The sequence below is a fragment of the Paramisgurnus dabryanus genome, chromosome 20 (genome assembly GCF_030506205.2).
Source record: "Paramisgurnus dabryanus chromosome 20, PD_genome_1.1, whole genome shotgun sequence".
Lineage (NCBI taxonomy): Eukaryota > Metazoa > Chordata > Actinopteri > Cypriniformes > Cobitidae > Paramisgurnus > Paramisgurnus dabryanus.
This window is the reverse complement of record NC_133356.1, coordinates 19,247,437-19,272,502: the sequence shown is the minus strand read 5'-3', so window position 1 is coordinate 19,272,502 and position 25,066 is coordinate 19,247,437. Positions and strand designations below refer to the sequence as shown.

The 25,066-nt window shown below is 37.6% G+C and overlaps 2 protein-coding genes across 8 annotated transcripts in view; both read left to right on the top strand.

Moving 5' to 3' along the window:
- Positions 1 to 1,081: 1,081 nt before the first annotated feature.
- Positions 1,082 to 18,031, top strand: LOC135787140 (neurotrypsin). Its single transcript, XM_065296937.2, has 14 exons — positions 1,082 to 1,508; positions 3,060 to 3,102; positions 6,711 to 6,953; positions 8,845 to 8,983; positions 9,067 to 9,245; positions 10,067 to 10,214; positions 10,815 to 10,993; positions 11,364 to 11,505; positions 11,648 to 11,862; positions 13,433 to 13,574; positions 13,653 to 13,931; positions 14,196 to 14,318; positions 14,416 to 14,696; positions 15,536 to 18,031. Exons 1-14 carry the CDS (start codon positions 1,434 to 1,436, stop codon positions 15,853 to 15,855), a joined length of 2,508 nt encoding a protein of 835 aa, XP_065153009.1. The 5' UTR covers positions 1,082 to 1,433; the 3' UTR covers positions 15,856 to 18,031.
- A 332-nt stretch (positions 18,032 to 18,363) lies between these two features.
- zswim8 (zinc finger, SWIM-type containing 8) overlaps positions 18,364 to 25,066 on the top strand; it is a 42,877-nt gene continuing 36,174 nt past the window's right edge. For 5 of the 7 annotated variants that reach the window (XM_065296935.2, XM_065296934.2, XM_065296933.2 and 2 more), the window contains exon 1: positions 18,365 to 20,110. In XM_065296935.2, the coding sequence (XP_065153007.1) occupies positions 19,933 to 20,110 (178 nt within the window). In that variant the 5' untranslated portion in view covers positions 18,365 to 19,932. Of the gene's footprint in view, positions 20,111 to 25,066 lie in introns of all 7 variants that reach the window. The other 2 variants (XR_010547035.1, XM_065296936.1) reach the window with 1 other exon arrangement.

Genomic DNA, 25,066 nt, shown 5'->3' with positions numbered 1-25,066 from the left:
TGCAGCCACACCTTTGGAAATGAGATAAGAAAAACCAATGCTATTATCATTTGTTGTTTTAGTGCCTTGTTACTTGATGAAGTGATCTTTGAGCTAAGCTTTGAGAAGTTAAGAAAACACAGTTGTTTTGATCACAAAATTCATGTTAAGCTAAATAATGATTTAATCCTAACCCAAAGGGAGGGCAAATCCACCTCTTTAAGATTGTATCGCAACAAATGTTTTTCCTCTTCACATATGAAACTAAATAAATATTGGACAAAAGTAAACTGATCCTGCAGATGATGATAAATTCAAGTGTAAAGAAATTTGTTACTCCTATGTATACCATGTTTAACTGTGGTAGTGTTAAAAGAACCCTTTGATCTTTTGTCACATTATGATATGTATACAGACTCTGTTATCCTTTGGTAGCTCTGTATGAATGGTGAACAGTGTGGAATTAGGTGTACTTGGGTGCCTGTGTACACAGGTGAATAATAAGGCAAGGTGAGCTCAACCACCTGTGGATAAATAATATTAACATAATTTCTTTAATATTTATTTAAAAAAAAATAAACTTCACCTCTTTTCATTAAATCTCACATAATCATTAAACATGTAAAAAATTCTTGCTACAGATGGAATTTTGTCCTGTTTACCAAAACATGCCCTTTGTCCCATATTAGGGATCTTTAGAAGGAATTTTCACACTACTGTTTGGGACAAAATAGCTTTGTTTTTAAGTTTTAAGCTTTCCCAGGTATACTTTGAGTAGGCTATTTAATACACGAAACTAGTAAAATTTCTAAATACTAGTGTTTTTTTAAACTTAATAAATACTCAAATATATTATATAAACTAGTATTTACTACAGTTTATCAATACAACACTACAGAATACTATAGTAAACATACTGTAGCAATACTGTAGCCTAATATACGACACTAAAATATAATTTGTATTATTAAAAATATAATAATATAATTATGTTATATAATATAATAATTATTTTAAAAATAAAAAAGATTATCGTTATCTAAATGTGTCGTAGATTTGTAAATCAGAGCTCGCAGTGCTTCAGCTTTGTTTGCTCTATGCCGTGCTGTGGACGCTATGGGATTGTCCGCAGTGCTACGATCAGTGCTTTGCTTTATAGTTTGTTTCCTATCCTGCCGTCTTAACTGTAGTGAAGGCTACCAGCGGAGGTGTCTTTTTTCAGTGTTGCCTCCTAACGAGTGCAAAACTCAGTCAGACCCCAACATGGGAGGGGTGTCTGGTGGTGTCAGTCGTTTCGAGGGACTTTTACAAGTTAAGGTTATATCTTGCTCTGTATTTCTTACGTTGGCTATTTTTTAACACAAACTTACTGAGACGAGAACGCATCAGAATACCTTTATATGAAGATAAATGTCGAGCGTGTACAACGATGATGGGACAGTTGTGGTGGATCGATGGCCAATGACAGGATGGATATCATCTTCTTTATCGCTACTGTCTTTCATTTCTTCATTTGTGTTTATGGTGAGGTATGTAAAACTCAGCTTAATCAATTTATCCTAAATTCCTAAACAGCAAAACTGGTCGTGATTTATTTTAAAAGATTACAAAAAACGATATGCATTTACGGGGAGATAAAATCTTAATTAAATATAATTATTAACAGTATATTATTATTGGCAGTATTTTCTTTATTTTATATTAAAATAATTGATTGTGAAAATGTTTCCGTGAAGTTAGTAAAATAAAAGCCGAAACGTGAAAAGTCATTGTTTGTTTGTGAATGGTAGCTAGCCTATTGGACGCCCATTGATTGCAAATGTGTATCTTTCTCTATCAATTATAAGACGTATTGTAAAAGCTTAGCAGACATTAACGCCCTGTTCACGTGAAAATGTAGTATATATAAGTGTATCTGTAGTCATGCCGTCATGATTTATGGCTGAAGTACTTTGCCCCTATTTTAGATGTTTGAATAGATCTAAATAATCTGGTGATAAGAGCGTCCATAAGCATTTTTGTATGCAATTGCATTATATTGTAGATTATGTAGATATGTATTTTTCTTTTTAAGTATTGTTTATATTCATTGTTTTTGTAATTTTAGTCTATATGAAAATGAACACATTAATGAGACATAATAAACATTCTATAAATAACTTAATGCCTTAATCGATAACTTTAGCTGCCTATGAAAAATCAAAGTGTAGTTTTGTATTTAGTTAACTGGAGTAAAATTCTAAGATATATGCTGTTTTTTAACCCTTGCACAGTAAATATTTGTCAAATACTATACAGAATACTATAGCCTATCAAAAAGTGTAGAACAATACTACAATTTACTAAACTAACTAGGTAGCCTATACTAAATAGCCTACTACATTATTTTTTCATGTGGTGTGCAAACGAGGGTTTTAAATCTGTCGCAAACATCGTCCCAATTTAAGAAACGTAAATACCTATGTTTGAGTCTTTGTTACCAGATGCACGAGATTCCCATCTCTGCCAAAATGACGTAACGTTAACCCGCCAAAGCAAGAGCGCTCCCATTCTAATCAACGGACTGCAGGCGCGCGCGTCGCTCGCAGCAGCATAGTCCTCGTGTGAGAAATGTTCAGGTTTATCACACCCAGCTCACAGTAGCAGGCCAGTCACATAATGACTTTTGATGATCATAAAAGCACTCTTTGATCTGAAAACTGAAAGCGCAAGCTGCTTCAAATTATTAACACATGCTTTTATGTGACATGTCGCGTAAAGCAACGGATATCTTTGATGCTCTTTCTTCAGGGGAAATCTCACCTGCAGCTGTTAACTCAAAAGAAACTTAAAAAAAAAACTTTCACTAAATTATAATGCATCAAGGCACAATTAATGCTCGGCTGTTGTTGTAATTCACTTGTCATCTATTTAACACAAACTGGTAGGTCTAGGTGCAATATGACCTGAATGGTTGGTAGGCATACCATGTTATTTAAATGGTACTTCAAGGCATTTCAAGAAACACCTTAGTACTACAATAGTATACTATTAGTACTTTTTGTTAGTGAAAGTAGAGCTGACTTCTTTTGTCTTCACAGGCAGGACCAAATGCCGTCGATGTGAATACGCTACAGAGCTCAGGTAGGCAAAGTTAAATAAAAGTGAAAAGTGTGGTTCTTTTTTAATGTAGCTGCCCAGAATGTCCTCACAAGAATTGTCAAAATGCCACCATCTCAGTTGTACGATCATTAAATTGTACGATCCTGCAGCTATTCTGGTAGACCATTGAGTTCATGCTCTGCAAGTCTTCAGGCACATATTGTTTGCGGCTACAATGTTACCCTGTATTGTTCTTGTAAATAGCATCTCTTTCAGTGCCAAAAACCACATCCCTGCTTGGCACAATATCTATTCAGGATTAACTGATGCAACACCACTGCTGTCAAAAGGTGAATTCATTTCCCAACGGCAAAGTTAAAGCAATACTCAACCACAACAATTACTTGCAGGAGAAACACATATTCAGTTCGCTTGTAACACGACCCAAGCACAAACACTTACAGATTGCCATTGAGAGTAAGAGTTAGTGATTTAGGACTAATTAGAAAACAGTACAGTTTTTTATGTATTTAACATGTCATATTCATGCTCAATGAACTTTATTGCTTTCCATGCCTCCCAAGCCTGGACAGGTTTGGGAGCTGACATCCTTAGGGCAGGATGCTAAAACTCATTCAACCTCTATACAGTCAACCTACTCCCAGTTCATGCTGAGGCACTGTGAGATTCTTCTGTGATTGCCTCATCTGTAGATTTATTTACTTAGGCTGACATCTGCTATTAAACATCCCATATAGTTTGTCCCTTGTGATATTTAACGTCAGGACTCTTGTTGTCGGTGTTTGGTATGGCAGTTTATAACCATAATACCTTGGGAAATAAGAGAGGAACTCTACCCCGATTCTATTTCAACAAATTGGTTTATGTACAGACCAATGGACAGCATGAAACTCGAGCTCTCATGAGTGCATGCTTGAAAGATTTGTGATTGTTGAAATGTGATTGTACGGAAATGGAAACTATACAGTTATGTATGCCTTTTATTTGTATATGTATTTAAACCTATAAGAGATGTGTTGCGTTTATTTTTTATTTATAATAGTGTTCAGAGGTCAACTTGATAATGCCACATGCAGGACAAAAACAAACAAATGATTTCTTCATAGTTTTTCTATTAATACACGCTTGCTGTGTTGACACAGTGCTTAATTCTGAACTACAGAGTGCATACAGTGCCATGCAAAATTTTGGACATACCTATTCCTTCTGTATTATTCCCTTTTCCCATGTTTTACAATTATACAGTCTTCATAAACATATGAAGAAACAGAATATTGTAGTGCATAAAACGTGTTTAACAAATGATAAATATTCTATATTTTAACTTATTTAAAATGGGCATTCTGTGTAAATTACAGCTCTGGACATTCTGGGCCTTCTCACAACTTTATGAAGTGCCATCTGGGATGTTTTTTAAACATTACTGAGTATTAAGTTACTATGTATGCTGGCCACTTGTTGAAGCTTTTCCTTCAGTCTGGTTCAGACATATTCAGAAAAGGATTTAATTATTTAAAATTCTACAAAACATATTTAAAAAGCTCAGATGCAAAAGCTGCTGAACACCACCTCCGTCAAAAATGTATGAAATAATATACATTTATGCATTTCGCAGATGCTTTTATCCAAAGCAACTTACATTGCATTACAAGGTATACGTTTATTCAGCATGTGTGTTTCCTGGGTTTGAATCCATGACTTTCTGTAGTTGTGGTAACGCATTGCTCTACCACTGAGCTATAAAGCAAATAATAATAGTCATATTAACCAAATGCTCTCAGCATGTATTACAAGTTCATCAAATACTTTTGCAAATTTTCTTAAAGGTACATTGTATAACTTTTAGAAGGATCTGTTGATAGAAATGCAATATAATATATATAACTTTATTATAAGTTGTCTATAAACACATTACATAATGAACTGTATCGTGTTTATAAAATGAGTCATTTTTATCTACACACACAGCGGATCCTCTTACATGGAAGTAGCCCTAAATGGATAAACTATTCTACAGATGGCGTTTCAATCCTGCGTTGTCTCAGACAATGACATGTTTGTCCTGTGCTAAACCCATACTGTAATAATAAATAAATAATAATAAATAATAAGTCTTCCTCTCCTGCTCCCTCTAATAGATTTAAATCAAGATAACCACAATATTTTAAAACAATTGCAATACTCTTCTATGATAATAATGTTTGTAATGCTTTACTGTGAAAGATATATTTCTCCCAGTCTGTTGTTTACAAAATGTTTGTAATGATGACAAAAGTGAGTGCATAATAGACTTTCAATAGATCTTTTTTTTTAATAGATCTATCTTGCTTCAGCTCTAATATGCTTATCTTAGCCATTCAGGATCTCCTCCTCTTCATCACTTTATGTATTTTATCTCAGCTAAGTCTTTGCCATTGTGTTAAACACAAGCAAAGACAGCGTTGGCCTGGATGGATTTGCATGATCGCAGATGTGAATACTTTTCTGGCATTACTATTGCAATCATTTTGGCCCAAAGCATATTCTCTGCATGTAACGCAAAAGGTCCCATAAAGGTAGAAACTCTCTACCTAAGGGTTTTGCACCTGGCCTTGTTTTAAAGAGAAATATGTTAACCTCCGTTTGATCCTTCACATCACAATCTCATACTGTGCAAATAAATAGCATTTTAACATAAATATGAGATTGCTATTCATGACCTTTTGTGGTGGATTACTTCAAAGAATTTGTTGTTGTTACTTGCCTGCAATAATAATTAACAAAATGAAATACACATTTTCTGCACCATTATGACTTTAAACAGAACTGCAAAAATAATAAGTTTCCAATCCCTTCGCTGTTTTACCTTGGTAGGACAAACAAATGTTTGCATATTGTTGTTATCCAAAGCAACTTACAGTATATAGTGAGGTATACACTTTATCAGTATGTGTGTTCCCCTGTGAGATTGGTTGCCTGGTCCTCAAAATTTAGGTGATTTTAGGTTTAATCTAATTGGGTATGTTTGGTTTTTTCAATTTATGAAAAACCTGACTCACATAACTGCAAGGGCATTTTGGTTGAGTGACTCATCATAGTGAGTCCTCAGAAGTATTGCTATTCCAGCAGTGCAGTGCAGCAACCATCATTTAGTATTACACACTGCAAAGTCCTTCCTGCATCCAGAGGAGAAACTGCAGGGGTTTTCATTCAAAGAGTGACGTTTAAAAAAGAAAGCACCAATAAAACTACCTTTGCTTTGTTTAAAACACCTGCAGCTTTGAGATAACACTTGTTTTAAGTCATGCTTTTTTTTAAAGATATTTTTTGGGCCATTTTTGCCTTTATTGGATAGTAATTAAGGAGACGACAGGAAAGTATAGGATGAAGAGAGGGGTATGGGATTGGCAAAGGACCTCGAGTCGGGATTCGAACTCGGGTCGCCAGAAGTGCATCTGCACCATGTGTCGGAGAACCGTCCACTGCAACCTTGGCTCCGACAAGTCATGCTTTTCGATGTTTCATGGCAAAATGTTTTAATGAGTTGACCTTTTGTCATAGTATAAAATGTCTGTTAGGTCTTTTCATGGGCCTTTATATTTTAAATCAAACACTAAATGTAACTTATAAAGTGTGTTTGTTCCTCATAGGTCCTTTGTCCTGCTCTGAGAGCTTCACTGAGTTGGGTTATTATAACGGATCGGTGTCTCAGACGGATTCCGGCTCTCCCTGTCTTAAGTGGACTGAGTTTCCAGATTACATACTGCAGTATCCTGACCATGGGCTGGGAGAGCACAGCTACTGTAGAAACCCTGACCGTGAATCCAACCCCTGGTGCTTTTTCAGGCAGAGATCTGGAGCCATTGGGTGGGCCTACTGCGACTGTCACCAGGGTGAGCCCTCCCTCACAGCTTTTCTACATATAACAACATACATAGTCATGTTCTACAAAAATGCATTTTAATTTACCCAGCTTTTTACATTACGTTACTATTTTGCCATAAATATACTGAAGATCTTTGAAAATTTTGAGCAAGTGCGTTTACTGTGCAAACCAGCCAACATTTGTGCAAAAACAAAAGTAACGTCAGTGAAATTGTAAAACATATAAGAGCAGACCACCAGATGTTGTCTAACCTCATTTGACCTAGGCAAGTTCTGACTGGCCTGTTTGGCTAAGTTAATGTATCCTGGTGAGTATTGCTGTCATTACTGTCATATTAAAGTAAACTGGGTGACGTTTACTGATGTCACAGCACACAGGAGCTTCGCCTGTTATTATGTGTGCAGGAGTCAAGGATTCTGTCTGTCTTCTCTTTATATTGTCCTCTATTTATCTTCCCATAAAGCCTTTGTTACCTGATCATCAAATTCATGTCAGTTATGCTGGTGTGTCCATTTGTTACTCTGTGGTAATCTGGCCAGCAATCGGAAAGTGTATGTTTACTCCCTGTACTGTATCTCTATGTGCTGGTCTGTCATTGCCTACCTTCGTCTGTAGTTCAGTATCAAGATGCTGCTGAAATCTTGTTGTCTACACTGTGTGTCCTGTGATTATCTTTGTCTTTCTACTCATTTTCTTTTAGCAATGACATCACAGTTTCAGACTCAAAGGATTAGAATGTGTGTTTATATAAATTCATGTCTGCGAGCATAATGCGTGACAACAACATCCTAATTTGCCCCACTTTATCTATGCTGCAAGACACTAATGCAGTCTTTAAAGAGCACCAATTATCCAATTCACGATTTTACATTTCCTTTGGTGTGTAATTGGTGCGCTTGTTGTTTGTCTTTCTACGATCACAAATGAATGGTTTAAATGTTTTAGTAATCCTTACCTTTCCAATCTGTTACATCCTGCTCAAGCCGCACTGGCAAAGTTAATCGATCAATTTGGTAATCTGCATTTTCTGGATTAGATTTGGCTTGTATTGATAATGTTGTAAATACAATATTAACTCCTACCAGTATTGCATTATGAGCTAATCTTCAAAACATGGTGAGGAGCATCACATTTCCGGCTGATGTCATAGTTATTTACAAAAATCAGTGTGTTTAAGGAAGACAGGGATTAATAGAGCAACAAAAATGTATGGTATTTGGAAAAATAATGTGTTTTTGAAACATAAACCACGCAAACACATTGTATTATACCAAATACACATAGGTTGTTTTAAGCGTGTAATAGGTGCTCTTTAATTACTCTATAAAGGCAATTTACAGAAAAAAATAGTTTTAGCAGTAAAATTCGATATGTCTTTAGAACAAAAAACTGTACAATTTGGCATAAACCATTTAAAGGTCCAGTGTGGGTTTCTAGGGGCATCTAGCAGTGAGATTGCGAATTACAACCAACCTCAAATTCGAAAGCGAAGAGAACTATGGGACTCAGGACAAACATGCAATCATCTGAGACATCGTAAAGGCGGAATGCACTCTTTAGAACAGTTTGTCCGCTAATGTAGAAACATGTTGCGACTTCCATGTAAGGGGACCTGCTGTGTATGTAGATATATCGGCTTAATAAAAACAATACAGTTCATTATATAAGGTCTTTATACCCACTGATAATATAGTTATGTATATATTATATTCCATTTCTGTCAAGAGATCCTTCTAAAAGTCCCACATTGCACCTTTAATTCGATCCAGCTGTTATGGACTTTAAAAAAATTCTGTGATGAAACATTTTGTCTTGGCGTAGACATGCCTTTCTAGTTCAAAGCAAGGTTTAGTAACTTTCCAGTATTTGAATAAGTAAATATATACTCACCTGTCCAGGTGCGGCTCGGTTGGTTGGAGGTTCGACTAATAAGAATGGCCGTGTCGAGGTGTACCTGAATGGCCATTGGGGAGCGGTGTGTGACACCCACCTGACTGACCGAGATGCCAGTGTCATCTGCAGACAGCTGAGACTGGGGTATAAGATGCAAACTCTATCCTTTATCAGCTAAACGTTTTTTCTTTTATTCATTTATTTAATTACCTGTTAATACCGAACAGTGAAATCGGGACCGCACTTCGACATTCCTACTTTGGACCTGGTTCCGGTCTTTTCCACTTTGAACGTCTTAGCTGCCATGGCAATGAAAACTCTCTGCTGGAGTGCCGAAGCAGGAAATATGTCTCTGGCGACTGTAACCATGGCAATGAGGCTGGGGTGGTATGTGCTGTACCTCAGGGTACGTTTGTTTTGTGCATCATGATGATTACTCTCATGTATTTATTTGTTTGTTTGTTTGTTGTTCTGCACTGTAATCTTATTTGCTGTGACTCCCAAAAGTCCTTCGACACTCAAAAATCAATGAATGTCATCACATTAAATGACAAAATATTAAAACAATGCCATCTGCAAACTAAAAACCAACTGGTGCAACTGTAATTTATATTGGGTGTACTCTACTGTTTAAAGTCAGTTCCCCTCAAATTCACACTGATATTCATGCAGCTTCATTATTGTAGTTTATGGACATGTTCCACTAACTTCTGACCAACTGCAGACTTATAGTTTGCAAGTCATATTTCAGTGTCTATCTTTAAAACTGTTGTAGTGTGAAAATGTTATCTGTGGAGCTAAATGTGGGCAGAATTCATTGAATGTGAGAGATGGGAGTGGGGTCATAAACAGTGTGCCTGTTGTAATGAGTTAGGGCTGCTGGAACAGGGTTGGATATATTTAGAGATAGCTGTGAATTATTCACACAGAAACATTAGAAAGGAAAAAGAAATTTGAGAGCTTTGAGGGTCCTTATATACAGTACCTCCCCATACCATGCACACACACATATAGATCCTTCAAAGCATTACTCTTTATGTGCGTAATAGCTTGTACAGGAGTTAGGAGATTCCCTGTTAAAGCATATAGCAGAAGCCCCTGTTATGAATGGTGTGAAATCTCTAGGAGTCAGGTAGATTTGCTAAAAAAAAAAATCTTATATACTTATAATTTTGTTCTTGCTATTTTCCACTGCAGTTTTGAAGTTGAAAAGATTGTTTTGTTTAGGCAATGGTGCCCCCCTGAGGCTCGTGGGAGGGCTTGAGGATTTCGAGGGGCGTGTGGAGTTGTACCATAACGGGAGATGGGGTACTATCTGTGATGACGAATGGGATGATATTGATGCCGAAGTGGTCTGCAGGCAACTCGGATTGGGGTAAATAATAGTAATATATTTTCACATGTGTGTCTTATAATCTTTACACAAGGAAATTGAACCGTTGATTTAAAAGTTTAGCTTTAGTATGAACATCTTTCATGTGTTCCTTTAACAAGTTATATTCTAAAATGAAAATTAAATGTTAAAACTTAAAGAAATCTGAGTGCTTGCCTGAAAGGACAGTTTTATTTATATAGACTACACACACAGTGAGTGAACTTTATAAATATAGATGAATGGAAGGAGTGTTTAAATGATTGATGAGGTGATGGGATTCACTCCATGAATCTGCAGAAGAGTTTTTTTGCCATCCATGTACATATAAACACAAAGTTATATTTTTCCAGAGACTAAAGGAGGCCTACTCCACCACACACACATGCACATGCACATTCAAGCACTTTTGTTATTGCTTTATACTTTTGACCATAAGTTACACTGCAAAAACGTCTTCCTAACATGAACATCTAAGTTTAGCACGCTACTGTAGTTTGAACCTATTATCATCATCATTATTGAACTAAAAATATAAACTTGCATCTTCCTAGGTATAATCTTAAATGTATGTTGGTTATAGCCATGAATGTTTGTTCTCAGTGGTGTACCAAAAGCATGGACATGGGCTCACTTTGGAAAGGGAACTGGGCCTATCTTACTGGATGGGGTACAGTGCACAGGAAATGAGCTTTCTCTTGAGGAATGTCCTCATGCGCCCTGGGGCCGACACAACTGTGACCACATGGAGGATGCTGCAGTGTCATGCAACCCATATACAGGTGCAGATGACATGAACTACGTCAGACAGCAACATAACCATATGTCTTATTATAACACATTAAGGGGCGGTTTCCCGGACAGGGATTAGCTTAAGCTATGACTAGGTCTTAGTTTAATAACTAGTTTTAAAAACATGCCTTACTAAAAACATTACTGGCATCATGTTGAGGCAAAACAAAGTATTTTCAGATATGTCAGTGCAAGTTGTTTTCAGTTAGGACAGCTCTTAAATTTATTTTAGTCTAGGACTATCCCTGTCCGGGAAACCGCCCTTAAGAGTATTTCAACAAGCAAAATCCTTGTTTTGTTATCTGCATTTTCGTGTAAATACATGCACTGCTAACAGTTGACATACGGATGCTGCTGTAGATGGAGTTTTACGCTTGGTGGGATCTGACAGCCCATGGGAAGGACGACTTGAGGTGTATCATGCTGGAGAATGGGGCACAGTTTGTGACGACAACTGGACCCCGCGTAACGCACAAGTGGTGTGTCGACAACTCGGTTACAGGTAGTCAGTTTATTTGAGCTTTTTTAGAAACTAGGAATGTATGATTTCATAAGATAACAAAACACTTGGATACAAAGGCGTGCTGTTTAATTCAATTGCAAAGACGTTCAGAACTTGTGGATTGTTGCTGTGTGTCCAATAGAGGGCGTGCGGAGTTGGCTCCAGATGGGATGTATGGACAGGGTACAGGGTTGATCCTCCTGGATGAGGTGAAATGTGAAGGGGGAGAAAATTCACTGCTAGAATGTGCCCATAGTGAGTGGGGTCAGCATGACTGCTCTCATAGTGAGGACGTGGGCATACACTGTGAAAGGGAAGGACATAACAATGAAATTCCTGAAGTTGCTGTTGCCACAGGTGAGTGAAGATGTGTAAATACTTTAACAAGCATCATTATCATTAAAGGACCAATATTATGCCAATTTTTAAGAGATGTAGTATGTGTACCTATAATGTGTCTGTGAAGTTTCCGCTCAAAATACCTCACAGATCATTTGTTATAGCATGTCCAAAATTACCCTATTTGGGTGGGAGCCAAACAGTGCTGTTTTCATGTGTGTACCTTTAACTATTTAAAATCCATATTTCCACTATTATCTACCAGTGGCGGCTCGTGACTGCTCATCCGAGGGGCAAATTCAAAATATATGTTTAGAGTGCCATGTGGGTTGCTCGTGTTTTCAAAATATGTGTTTGTTGCGTCATGTGAACCATGTGTACCACGTATCTTGTCAAAATAAGTGCCTGCTGCAGACGTGTCTAAAGGGTTCATGATCAAAGAGACGCTCACATTTGCCAGATACTTGCATAATCTCATGCTTAATCAGAGTTTAGTGTTAAGGGAGTGTCCTGTGTGTATTTTGTAAACATGAGCGTCTCTTTTATCATAAATGGTTTTGACGCGTGTGCAGCAGGCACTTATTTTGACAAAACATGTGATGCACATGGTTTACATGACGCAACAAACCATATTTTGAAAAGGCAAAGCAACACACATGACACTCTGAACACACATTTTGAATTTGTCACAAGCAGTCACGAGGGTCTGTTTTCATTTGATATATTATATGTTTATATATTTAAAGAAGAAGATTTTCTGGAAGGCATTAAACTTTGTAAAAATCATAAAAATGCTGGCACTGGCTGGCCATAAAAAAATGCTGGCAGGGAAACAGTTAAATGCAAATGAGCTACTGCTTTCGGTTAAAATAGATCTGATTCCTCTGAATACAGTCTGGGGCAATAATATATTTAGCTGCATAAGTGCTAAAGTGTACTAACATACACATTTAAAGGGGTACAGTTAACCAGTGAGTCAGTGGCTGTGGGGCGGGATTTGTTAGTGTGACATCACATCTAAACTAATGACACTGATTTGGTTTAATGGGGTTAAAAAGGAGGAGTGGGGGGATTTTTTTTATTGTAGTGTGATGGTGTTCACACACTGCCAACACACATTTACATCCAAAGACCTTGTAAAAGTGAATTTTGCATAATATGGGCCCTTTAAGATTAACATTGTGTCCTAGCCAGATGCAAAGTAACAAAAGCAAAAAATTTTCCATGTTAATCTGATTATATAATAAGTGACAAACAGAAATTTTGAACAGAAAGAGCGTCCAGTAAATGAATAAATGTAAATTACTTTCTGAAATATCAGTTTAGCTTATCAAGTTTGCTGTCCTTAAAGTGTGTAATATTTGCATCAGAAGTATCAAACACTACCTTGCAATTCGGTTGGATACACTAGAGGTGCAGATCCATTTGTGCATTTTGCACAAATCCAAAAGCCACTTACAGTGCATTCAAGATATACATTTGACCAATATGTGTGTTCTAGTTTTAAGTTGTAACTAGCTTCATTCATATCCATATTTTTACCACTAGCCAATAGAGGTCCATCTTCACTGCTTTGTTGTGGTAACAGGTCCTCTGGTGAGACTGGTGGATGGTGAGAGCCGTATGGAGGGCCGTGTAGAGGTGTTCATTAACGGCCAGTGGGGTAGCGTGTGTGATGATGGATGGAATGACATCAATGCAGGAGTCGTCTGCAGACAGCTAGGATTCACGTAAGCATGTTTTATTTGATGCGTGAGATAAAGGTCAATATTTATTGATTCACCTCTCCAAACCTTTCTTAATATCAGAGGGGTCTCCAAGGCCCGTTCCATGGCTTATTTCGGTGAGGGTCAGGGACCCATTCATCTGGACAATGTGAAGTGTGTTGGGACAGAGGCTTCATTGGGGGAGTGTTCAGCTGTGGGCTCAGACGCTCATGACTGCAGGCACAGTGAGGATGCAGGAGTCATCTGTGACTACATAACTGAACCCGTGAAAGACGGTGTGATGGGAAAACAAGAGTGTGGTGTGAGACCTAACACACAGAGGCGCAGAAGGAGGATTATAGGAGGAGACAAATCTCTACGGTAATAAACATTATGTCAGGGTATTTGATAACATTGTTTTATATTTACAGTGCATTACTCTTGCAATAAAAAGAACGGTGATAAAGGTTTTTTATGTGCTATTTGAATTTTATTCCTCACTCCAAAAATATTGAGTTTAAAAATTGAGTTTTAAGATAATGCCACATTTTGGCAATATCATTAACGTGTTTATTAAATACAGAATTTATTAAATTCTTTGCATGTGCATAAACTATCGTAAAAGCATCTGTGACTGTCATGTAGGGGGGACTGGCCGTGGCAAGTATCTCTGTGGCTAAAGTCTCAATCAAAAGGCACTCATCCGCTTTGTGGGGCAACTCTCCTCAATTCCTGTTGGGTTATTACAGCCGCCCATTGCTTCAAGAGGTAAGAAAGACTTTACTGGCATCTAGTGGCTGTATGAAGAATAACAAATGCTTGTTGGCAGCATTACAAATATATTTGTTTTTCCCCTCTTCTTCAGGTTTGGTTCTGACCCCTCCCGTTATGTGTTAAGACTCGGTGACTACCACACAGAGGAGAGGGATGATTTTGAGCGCACTCTCTCTCCCGAGCAAATAGTGATTCACAGGAAGTACCACAGCCAGGGCTGGGAGTATGATATTGCTTTACTGAAGTTAAAGGGTACACATGAAAGCTGTGTAGCTTTTAACCCACATACTAATGCAGTATGCCTACCGAGTCAAAACAACAAGAAGGGCAGAAGGCCTATAGCCTGTGTTATCACTGGCTGGGGCATTACAGGTATTGCATGAGCAAACACAGATAATGATTGAGATTTTCATTTTTGGGAAAGGAAAAACCTAATCTAATAATGCTGGATTTTTTTTTAAGTTTTCCATTAAAACTGATTGTGAATCAGTCTGTTAATTTCATTATGTTGCGTGTTAAACATGCAAAGTAAACAAGGCCACCTTTTACATCTGGTATTAACTTTCATTTCAGGGATCATTTATGCATTTGGTAGACAGTTTTAACCAAAGTGACTTACAGTGCATTCCATCTATAAATTTGTTTTTATCAGTATTTAAAGGTGGGGTGCATGATTTTTGAAAAAAACAGTCGGGCAGAGTACCAAAACACTCTTGTAGCCAATCAGCAGTAAGGGGGCGTATGTGTGGGGCAAAAGAAGGTCCAGATTCTATTGGGTTAGGCGCGTGTTTTTTAGGTGATTTGAAATCTACATAGTCAGCATTGGCTTTTAGAGATCATGCACCCCGCCTTTAAAATGTTGCCACTTTACAGTGCAAGATCACTTGGACTATATAGGAATGAACCTACCTTATTGTCCGCCTAAACAAAACTGCTCATTGCTTTCGCCATCTTTATTGTCACTCTGTTGAAAAATGTGTGTTTCTTTACAAGGTAACATCACCATCTACTGGCCTTACATGCATAATACAGCTAAATTAGTGATCTTATAATAAAACCTTTTGGATTCATTCACACCTGTAATTTGTGCTGTCTTTATGTAATTGGATTACCCAGTACATATGTTAATACCATAAACAGGGCCATTTAAGAACTGTTGTAAAGAAAATGTTCTAATGTTATTCTTTTTTTTCTCATGTTGTGTCCTTTAGACTCTGAGTATTCCCGAACCCTCCTACAGGCCTGGGTTCCTTTACTGCCTTCCTGGAAGTGTAAAAAACGTTATGGCAGTCGCTTCACCAGCCGCATGTTATGTGCCGGCAGCTTGTCAAACCATCGGCGTGTAGACAGTTGTCAGGGTGACAGCGGAGGGCCACTGGTGTGCCAGGGAGAGGGTGGCCACTGGATGCTTACAGGAATCATCTCCTGGGGTCATGGTTGTGGGGACCCCACCTATCCCGGTGTATACACACGGGTCAGCAGATTTCTTAAGTGGATTGAGAAAGTCACTCATAGCCCTGCCAAAGTTTAACATAATGCCTTTGAAAGGTTTGTTAGCTGGTTTGATCCAATTTTAAGTGTTGCACATTTACTACTTGCACCATGCCATGTCAATTCCGTTTTTCTATATTTGAAGAAACATTCATGAAAATGCACAGGAATGTGAAGCCACAGATCTTAGAAGTGGGTTATATGATGTGAATAAGTGTTCTTCTGGATTGGAAGGTCTTCGATGGATACGCCTTTGTAAATAAGTCAATTTGCACTAGTTTGCATGTCATATATGAGGAACATTTGTGGGAGTTATTTGAGTTTTTGGTTCAGGTTCTCAAATTAAATAACATATTGCACTTAAACATTCACACTTACTGGTGTACACTTGCAGTATAAATTTAATTCATGAACATTCCACATGTATAAGTTATTAATGTATGCTGGCGATAGGCATGTCAAGGGTTTTTATTTATTTACAGCATATTGCTCCTACACAAGCTCTTACCTAAGAGATTATATGTATGATAATATCAGTAATGAAGTGATAAACAGTTGACGAGGCAGTGCACTGCACAACAGGGTAAAAGTTGCAGTCTCAACAGAAAGCAGTAAAGTTGACTTGCCTATTGATCATGCTCATTAAAAATAAAGGTTCCAAAAATTGTATTCTGGCTGTTTGGCTCCATAAAAACCTTCAACATCCACAAAACATTTCTGTTGCACAAAGGGTCCTTTGTAAAGCTGCATGATATTGAAAAAATAATGCAATATGCGTTAATTTCCCAAAAAAGTGCTTTAGGTTTGTACAATTAATTTGAATAATGCTTTAAGTTTAAAATTAATTTGTACATTAAAATACAATTATAAACTGAAATTCTATCCAACAAAATTATACCAAACATATGTTTCAGATTATTTTTAATTGTTGATTATCTTCCACACATCAGAGCATGCACATGTGCCCTTGCACAAACATGCAGGCACTAACATGGTTCCTTTATGGCATCACTTTTGGAACATTTATTTTTAAAAGTGTGACCAATGTCTGAATTTAAACTACCCAGTCCTGCCAAGGAAAAAATTTAATTGGGAGGAGGGAAGTGATTTAAGATCTAGATTAAATTTGCTGTTGAGTGTGAGATGTAATCTGTTACCATCTGTTAGTCACTCGATTACGTTGTTAAGCTACAAGGTGCTTGAGTAATGTATATTATGTTTTTTCCTTTCTCTCAGAATGTTTTTTGCAATGTTTCTGCTGCTTTCTGTAGCCAAGTTGCTATTCAGGTTTATGGTTGTGGTATTTATTTAAGAATATATAGGCTTACACATGTAGTTTTTTTAATTGAAATGAGGTACAACAGCAGTGTAGTCGGCTGTTTTATTTCAGTTTGTGTTAAAGGTGCAGTGTGTAAATTTTAGCGACATCTAGTGGTGAGGTTGCAAATTGCAACCAACGGTGCAGTCCACTGCTCACCCCGCACTCTTGAAACTCACAGAGAAGCTACGGTAGCCGCCACCAGAAAAACATGTAATTGTCGGAGACAACTTAGTAAAAAAGTTTGTCCGTTAAGGGCTTCTGTAGAAACATGGTGGCACAAAATGGCGACTTCCATGTAAGGGGACCCTCTTGTATGTAGATAAAAACGTCTCATTCTAAGGTGATAAAAACATAATGGGTTCATTATAAAAAGGTCTTTATACACCCCTGATAATATAGTTTTGTATATTATTTTGCATTTCTGTCAAGAGATCTTTCTAAAAATTACACACTGCACCTTTAAGAATTTCTGAAATTAAGACAAAGCAATGACGAAAAGTGAAATGATGTAAATTATTTTATTGTTACATAAAACCATGTTGCTAAACAAGTCATTGAAATCAATGGCATACAAAGTATTGTTAAGATGCTTGTGTGACTGTACTTTTAACATGTGAAGGTTGTGAGCAGTCATGCTGATTTAATGCTTTTAGCAAAATTGTGAATAGTCAAAAATGTTTAGACACCGAATTATCTCTATAACATAACATATACTGATTACCTGACATTATTGATGGTTCATGTATTGGAAATTATGATGTGGAAGCAAAAATGAATGCATAGTATCATGTTAAAGCATCAAAATATTAATCATTTGTCTCCAACATTGTGTTTGTATTGCATTTTCACAATTTGTGTTAATTGGCCACACTAGCTTGAAACATGTAATAAAAATTTGAATCGAAATACAAACTTTTTTTTAATGGTAAAATAACGGAACAAAATTGTGTTATAGACTACCAATACAATATTATTACATAAAATAAAATAAATTATTTCTTCCTTTTAATTTATATATTCAATTGATATTTAGTAGCCGAACATCACAAATCAACAACACAAGCCTACCTCAATCTGTTGCACGTTAAATTATTAACATTTGGGTAAGTTCCTAAATCAGATATTTGCATTATTAAAATGCAAGTACGTTAATAGCAGCAAATTAAAGCAGGAGTCATTGTCCGACTACTGTCTGAGCGGAAGTGCGGATCAGCTGATGCTGGAGAGCCATCTTCATCCTACCGAGCCGACGAGAGGAGGGGGGCAGGACACAGAGGGAGAGAACAGGGGATCTAGACTTCAAATTGTCGGCTTAAAAAGACATTTTGGATCCAGAGAGCGGTGGCACCCGGGAGTTTGTTGTTGAAAAAGAGAGGGGAACTCAGAAACAGGGGACTAGAAAAGAACCGGCCGGTGGCACATCATCACGAGCGGATGACAAGCTTTTACATACAAAGGAGTATAAATAGATTGAAGAGGCAGCTAGATGGGGCATAAAGAAAATTAAATATGTTTACCGTGCATGGACGTATGGCCTGGTCCAGGGGTCAGATCTGCAGTTTGGTCATTTGGTTTAACTGTTAAGCGACATTGGGACACAACACTGCGATAAAAACACTGGACAGTCGTTTGTTTTGCTTACCAGTGGCTTTAAAAGTCTCGGGTTAAGGACCAAGGTTTTCGTGCCAAATTAATAAAACAGTGTTATTCCGTCTGGCTGCATGTAAGGACATAACACACGTCGTGTCAGTAAGTGTTGTCAGGTTATTTATGTTTTTGAACGCAGGACTCTAAAGGTTTTTTTTATTTCGGGCTAGCCGGAAAGCTAGCAGGCTAACCGACTAGCCTCTTAGAGTTAGCAATGTACCTCGAGCAACGGGGTCGAATTAAAATACGAGTACCGGAGCTGTTTTGAGTTACAATGGTTTGACTCTTATGATCTGGCATTATTTAACTGAAATAACCCCACGGAGGGTCACTGGGTTCACCCTTTTATTTAATTGTTTTCTTATTTTGTTAGCCGTGGGGCCGTTGTGGGACTCAGCTGATAGGATAGACTGAGAGGAGATTCAATTAAAATTTGAGTAAAAGTAAATAAGTTTTGCTTTTGAAAATGACAAAACCTTACTAACATCTCATAAGATTTAAGTGTGGAACTACATTGCATGCTGTCAGGTGACACAATTGCTGTGTAGTTTGTAAACTGAAGAAAAGCAATATAATACCGTCAACAGACAGCTAGAGGGTTAAGTCAGCTTTGAGAAAGGCCTATTTATGTTACCATTTTATCCGTAACCAAGGCGATAGAGGATTTAAACCGAGGTCTAAGGTCAAACCAAAACATCTCAAGTTTGTTAAATCCTTGAGTCCAACTTTCCTGTCACGCTTTATGTAACAAACCGTTTATTTCAAAGTTACTTGTTTGATTCTTCCAGCTATGTGTTGTATCACTTGGGTTGTTTATTAAATATTAGACCCCGATCATCTGCAGCAACGAAGCACGTTAATAAAAAATGGATTAACTCCACATAAGTGGAGGTTGGCGCTTTAACGTGACCGCGATGAAGTTCACGTGCTCAATTTTGACACCGTATATATATTTCGTCGATTAACAGACATTGTGGGTTTTCTTGAGACTTCGCAGAGCTCCTTACTGTGTTTTGGTTGAGGGTTCGTTTCCCCTCCCCCAGCTGTAACTCGCCCTGGTGCGAGTGTCAGTCTTTCAAAACAACAAAAGCCACGAGCTGCGTTTAGTCGAGGTGCTCTGTTCTCCAGAAAGTGCACGCGGCTGATGTGATGGAACTGATGTTCGCTGAGTGGGAAGACGGAGAGAGGTTCTCCTTTGAAGACTCTGACCGGTTTGAGGAGGACTCTCTGTGCTCATTCATATCAGAGGCTGAAAGTCTCTGCCAGAACTGGAGGGGATGGAGAAAGCAGTCTGCTGGTCCAAATTCACCCACTGTGAAGATTAAAGGTAATGAAAGTTTATTTGTGTGCTGTCATTGTAATGTGATCATCTCACCATGCCTTGGCTACACCTTTTGACCTCACAGTGTATTCTTAACTTATGGAAAACACTGTCACGTGACTTGTCCATGTACAAAACTACAAAGTCAACTGTTTTATCCTTCATAGACATGTTTGAGACTAAGAATGCACAGATAGGGTTTTTTCACTTCCTTGCTTTTGTTTTAACTTTTGTCATTAACAATCACTTTATTTTAACAAGACAACATAACAACATTCAGAGGATATTTTTTCTATCAAATATTTCTTATTGATAACTTTAACTCATATTTTAACATTTAATGTGTCTTTTCCTACGTGTATGTTCCTGTATAGCTCAGTGGTAGATAACCACTTGCGTTTGCAGCGCAAAAGGTCTTGGGTTCGAACCCAGGGAACACAAATACTAATGTATAGCTTGTAATGCACTGTAAGTCACTTTGGATAAAAGCATCTGCCAAATGCGCCGTAAATGTAAAAGACCAGTTATTTAACTTTATCAAGTTTGCTACTTCTAAATACTAATGATTCACTGCTTTTTCCTCACTAAACTGACATATAAGCTGTATATTGCTTTATTCAAACAATAGCTGGTGTGCCAATGGTTTTAAATTAGGGTTAGTTTCATGGACAGCTTGTGCGTGTACTACGGCATTTGGTCAGTAGGAAGTCCTTATCAATCTAAAATCATTGAGTCGGAGTCATTTATGACGTGCATTTAAAAAAGCTAATTAATAAAAATCATTCAAAATATTCTTTATTATCATGAAAATACCTGAAACAATTTGAAGAACAGGGTATACATATTCCTGTAGACATTTTCTGGAATAGCCTTGTTAATGCTACTTCTTCTGTGGCACAAAGGGAGTTTCTGCATGAGAGCGCCCCCTGGCGTTCGGATGTGCCGGGATTTCACCGTAATTCATTCATTGAGAAAACGCGCATTTGCACGGTTAATCGTTACACCCCATGTATATGTATATATGTGTATGTGTATGTATGTGATCATCAGCTGTTTTTTAACAATCCCCCAATATCCAGGCTTCCCACAGGTCCCTGAAATCCTTGAAAGTTTGTGAATCTGGGGGGAAAAAATTCAGGGCCCTGGGAAGTTTTAAAAAATATACATACATAAATACAGGTCATTGAAAGTGCTTGAATCTGTTTTATGCAAGAAGTTTTCTGAAAAAAAAATCCATATTATTCCCTGTGTAGTGTAGGATAATATAAAAAAATTCTACACTTTTTAAGCACATGTGCTAAACTGGTTGCTTTAAATGCTTATATCTTCTGTATGCGAATGTTGATTCATACCAAAATGCTTTTTTTGCGTAGTTAATCTGTGTTTGACAAATGAAAACGTCTTGGGTTACACAGTTCCCTGAGAATGGAACGTGGCGCTGCGTCTCCCTTGCCATACTTCTTGTAACTGGCTACACTTCGCTGTAACGGTGTCTTTGGCAATATTTCAGATAGCGATATACTTCCTGGCTCCTGTGTCACTCTGTCTTTGTCATTAAGCCTCACCATTGGTTGAATTTGATATACACATTTAGATGCACTTACCCTTGGAGGCTTCTCCAAAGTGTTACCGCAGTGACGCAGCGCGAGTTCCCACAAAAGGGAACTGTAACAATGTATCTTTAAAGGTAACGCAATGTAATCTTGCTCTCACTTGAAATGTGTCCCACATTAGGTCCTTGAATTTGAGGGTATTGGACCTGAAAATGTCTTTAAAAGGTCCTTGAATTTGAAGTTAACTAAGGTGTGGGAACCCTGAATATCCAATAGCCTGCCAATACCGATTATAGGCAGATAAATCTGTCTATCACTTGTTTAAATGGATCAAAAATCCACTAATAAATATTGATGGTATATTGGTTATGTATGATGATATACATTCCTAGTTTAGCCTAAAAAAAGCAGGTAACCAACTGTTTTGTGATGAAAAAGCTAAAAATTGGTGTTCCTGTCGCTCAATTGGAAGAGCATGATATAGCAGTGCAAAAACTGATTGGTTCGATTCCCGGAGAACACGTATACTGAAAAAGTGTATACCTTGATTGCACTGTAAGTCTTAAATGTGATAAGTGTCTGCCAAATGCCTAAATGTTGATGTACACTACTGTGTTATAATTGTGGGAACATCCTGTTACAGTAATAACTTACATTGTGACTAAATCTTGGATGCAGCAGAACTTTTGCCGTAGCATTGAGTTGGAGACCATTCATCTGGTCATTCACTTTGCTTTACTGAAACCTCTTTATGTCACAGGAACTCCTGCCCATTAAAGGCCCCTGTGCTGTGCATGTGTAGAGAGTGTTTTCAGCGGTAAGGACACAATTCTGTGTTGTTAGAGGTTCGTGAGTTGAGGTCTTGTGTGTTGGTAGTCATGTTTAGATAGAGAGAGAGTTGTGGGGGTTGGGTGGAGTATAGCAGAGGGTTGTAAAAAGAGCTTTGTCTTGTGCAGGTCACTATATCTGAATGCAGAATTATAGTTAAAAAACATTAATCGATCTGCGTAATGTTGCCGGTCTCACACAACCCACTTTGAGATATCAAATCTCCTGCTTTTTATCAAGATCTGTACTAAAAGTAAATCAGAGAGATTTCATGTGACCAAAGCTTACTTTCTTGAATCTTGCCGCAGGAACTGAGACTGCACGTTTCTTAGAGATGTGTTTGTTCATATAGCACTTTGTATGCCGGGTGTCTTTGTTCTCTCATTGTACGGCAGCGGGCGGTAAGGTCTGGAGCAGTGGGACAGCAGACCGTGCATGAGAGAGCGTCTCACCTATTCACTAGCTAACAAAACACAAAGCTGTCTAGTAGCCTGTGTAAACTCCTTTCCTGTTGGTCACCCTGGTTTAGTCAGCCAAGACTGGCTATGAGTATGCCACCTGATTCATTGGGGTAACACACATGTATTGTTGCTGAGCAGCTGTTTGTTGGCTATACTTTAATGAGTCACCTGTCTCCTGTGTAGTTTCTATGACTCCCACTGTTGGTCTATAACGTATTCTTTTATCATCTTTGTGGTCTGTGTAATCCATTAAGTTAAATTTCTCTCACTTTTTGAGTTTCAAACGGTTGTTGGTTTTCGATTATGTGGGTGTCTGCTAATACTGCGGTGAGGTTCTACTTTTTGATCATGACACATTTTGATGCCCTTTTATTTTTAATGCTTTGCTTGGCATCCAAAACTTAAGCATGTTCAGACAAAAAGACGAATGATTGTAAAATGTGTCAGGTTGTCATAGGGATAATTTGCATGTGATATCATGCGCATCTCCTCAGTAAAGCCGGTTCCTTGATTAGTAGTAAATTGCGATAACCTGTTATTCAGACGGAGCAGGATTTACTACACAAAGCCGTAGTTCACTGACAAGCTGGGCCATATCACATACATATCTCTGATGATATGTCCGCGATAATGCGAAATTGCCCTGATTGTCGATGAACTACCGCTTTGTGTAGTAAATGACGCTCCATCTGAAAGTAGATTTCTTATCATGGATTCGGCTTCACTGACAAGATGCGCAATGACAATCACATGCAAATTATTGCGCATCCCTAGGTTGTCAGTAGTTTTGCGTCCATTTTTTAGAATCATGGCTCAACATAAAGGACGGGCCGGTGGCCCAAGGCAAGCATGAGAGACGTTTGGGCCAGTAAAAAGTATTGTCACTTGCCTGATCAGGGCCGGGTTTCCCGATAACGATTGAACTTAGCACTTAAGAGCGCTTTCTACGAGCTACTTAACGAACATTCGTTGTTCATTTACGTGCGTTTCCCAAAGATGCACGTGAAACGATCGCTCGCAGCTGGGTTTTAAGTGCTACTTACGAGTCGCTATCCATTTGTCAAGTGCTGAAATGTCACCAATAGAATGACTTGAATTTGAAGCTGAAGCTTGTTTAGGCTAATGATCTTCAGCCGATGTGCAGTAATATTTTTAATAATATATTTTCATTATTGTTCAATGACTTTTTAAATGTTTTAATAATTGATTTAATATTCTTTTCCGTATTTAGTTAGGACTCGTCCCACTGCGAAATGCCTTCTGCGTTTCTATTATAGTTTCTATTATTATTATTTGTTGTTGTTTATTATCTATGTTTATTTATTATTATGGATTATTGCATTTTACCGTAAATATTTATTTGGTTTCTTTAATTAGATACCATTTCCCTTCAAAACAATGTTTAGATGAATTATAGCAGCATTCGGTATGAACCATTTATCAATTTGCTAAACCAACTTTTACCAAAATACAAAAAACTTTTACCAACTTGTACAAAATACGTTTTCCTTCTTTATAAATGTATGTTTAGCCATTTAATTTTGATTTCTCATTTGAATTTTAAATATATTATATATTTAATATAAAATAAACAAAGAAGAACCCGATAAATAAATATAGCCTACATTGAAAACATTACATTATCGTCGTTGCAGGAGTGCAATTTGCTTGTTGTCCTGTAGGTGACCTTGTAACTCTGTTGTCTTACGATGCACTTATGAATGAACGATTACTCCAGACCACTCGTAGATCTACGATGATTTTCAAGTGCAACTTAAGTTACGAAGCTTTTGGGAAACAGCCCGTAATTCTAAGATGATTCGTACGATCGTTTTTACGATCTACTTAGCCTTACGATGCTTTTGGGAAACCCGGCCCAGGCCAGTGCTTCCCCCTCAGACACTAAAAATATATTTTCATCAATGTATATTATTTAACATCTTGGAAGCAGACATTTACTTGGGTAAAACCAAACGAAAGAAACAATGCAATATTTAGCACAATTTGCTGTCTCAGTTTACAGGTAAAGCAGAAAAGTTGGGAGCCTTTTTTCATTGGAACATGTCTGTTGTATTTATATATTATTTTTAAATAAGTGACACTGACATTTTTTTTGGGGG

Excerpts from the sequence above, each read along its gene's own strand:
- LOC135787140 (XM_065296937.2), top strand. The coding sequence starts at position 1,434 with ATGGCCAATGACAGGATGGATATCATCTTCTTTATCGCTACTGTCTTT. Across the intron at positions 1,509-3,059 it reads TCATTTGTGTTTATGGTGAG|GCAGGACCAAATGCCGTCGA; the intron begins GTATGTAAAACT and ends TTGTCTTCACAG. Across the intron at positions 13,932-14,195 it reads GGAGGAGACAAATCTCTACG|GGGGGACTGGCCGTGGCAAG; the intron begins GTAATAAACATT and ends ACTGTCATGTAG.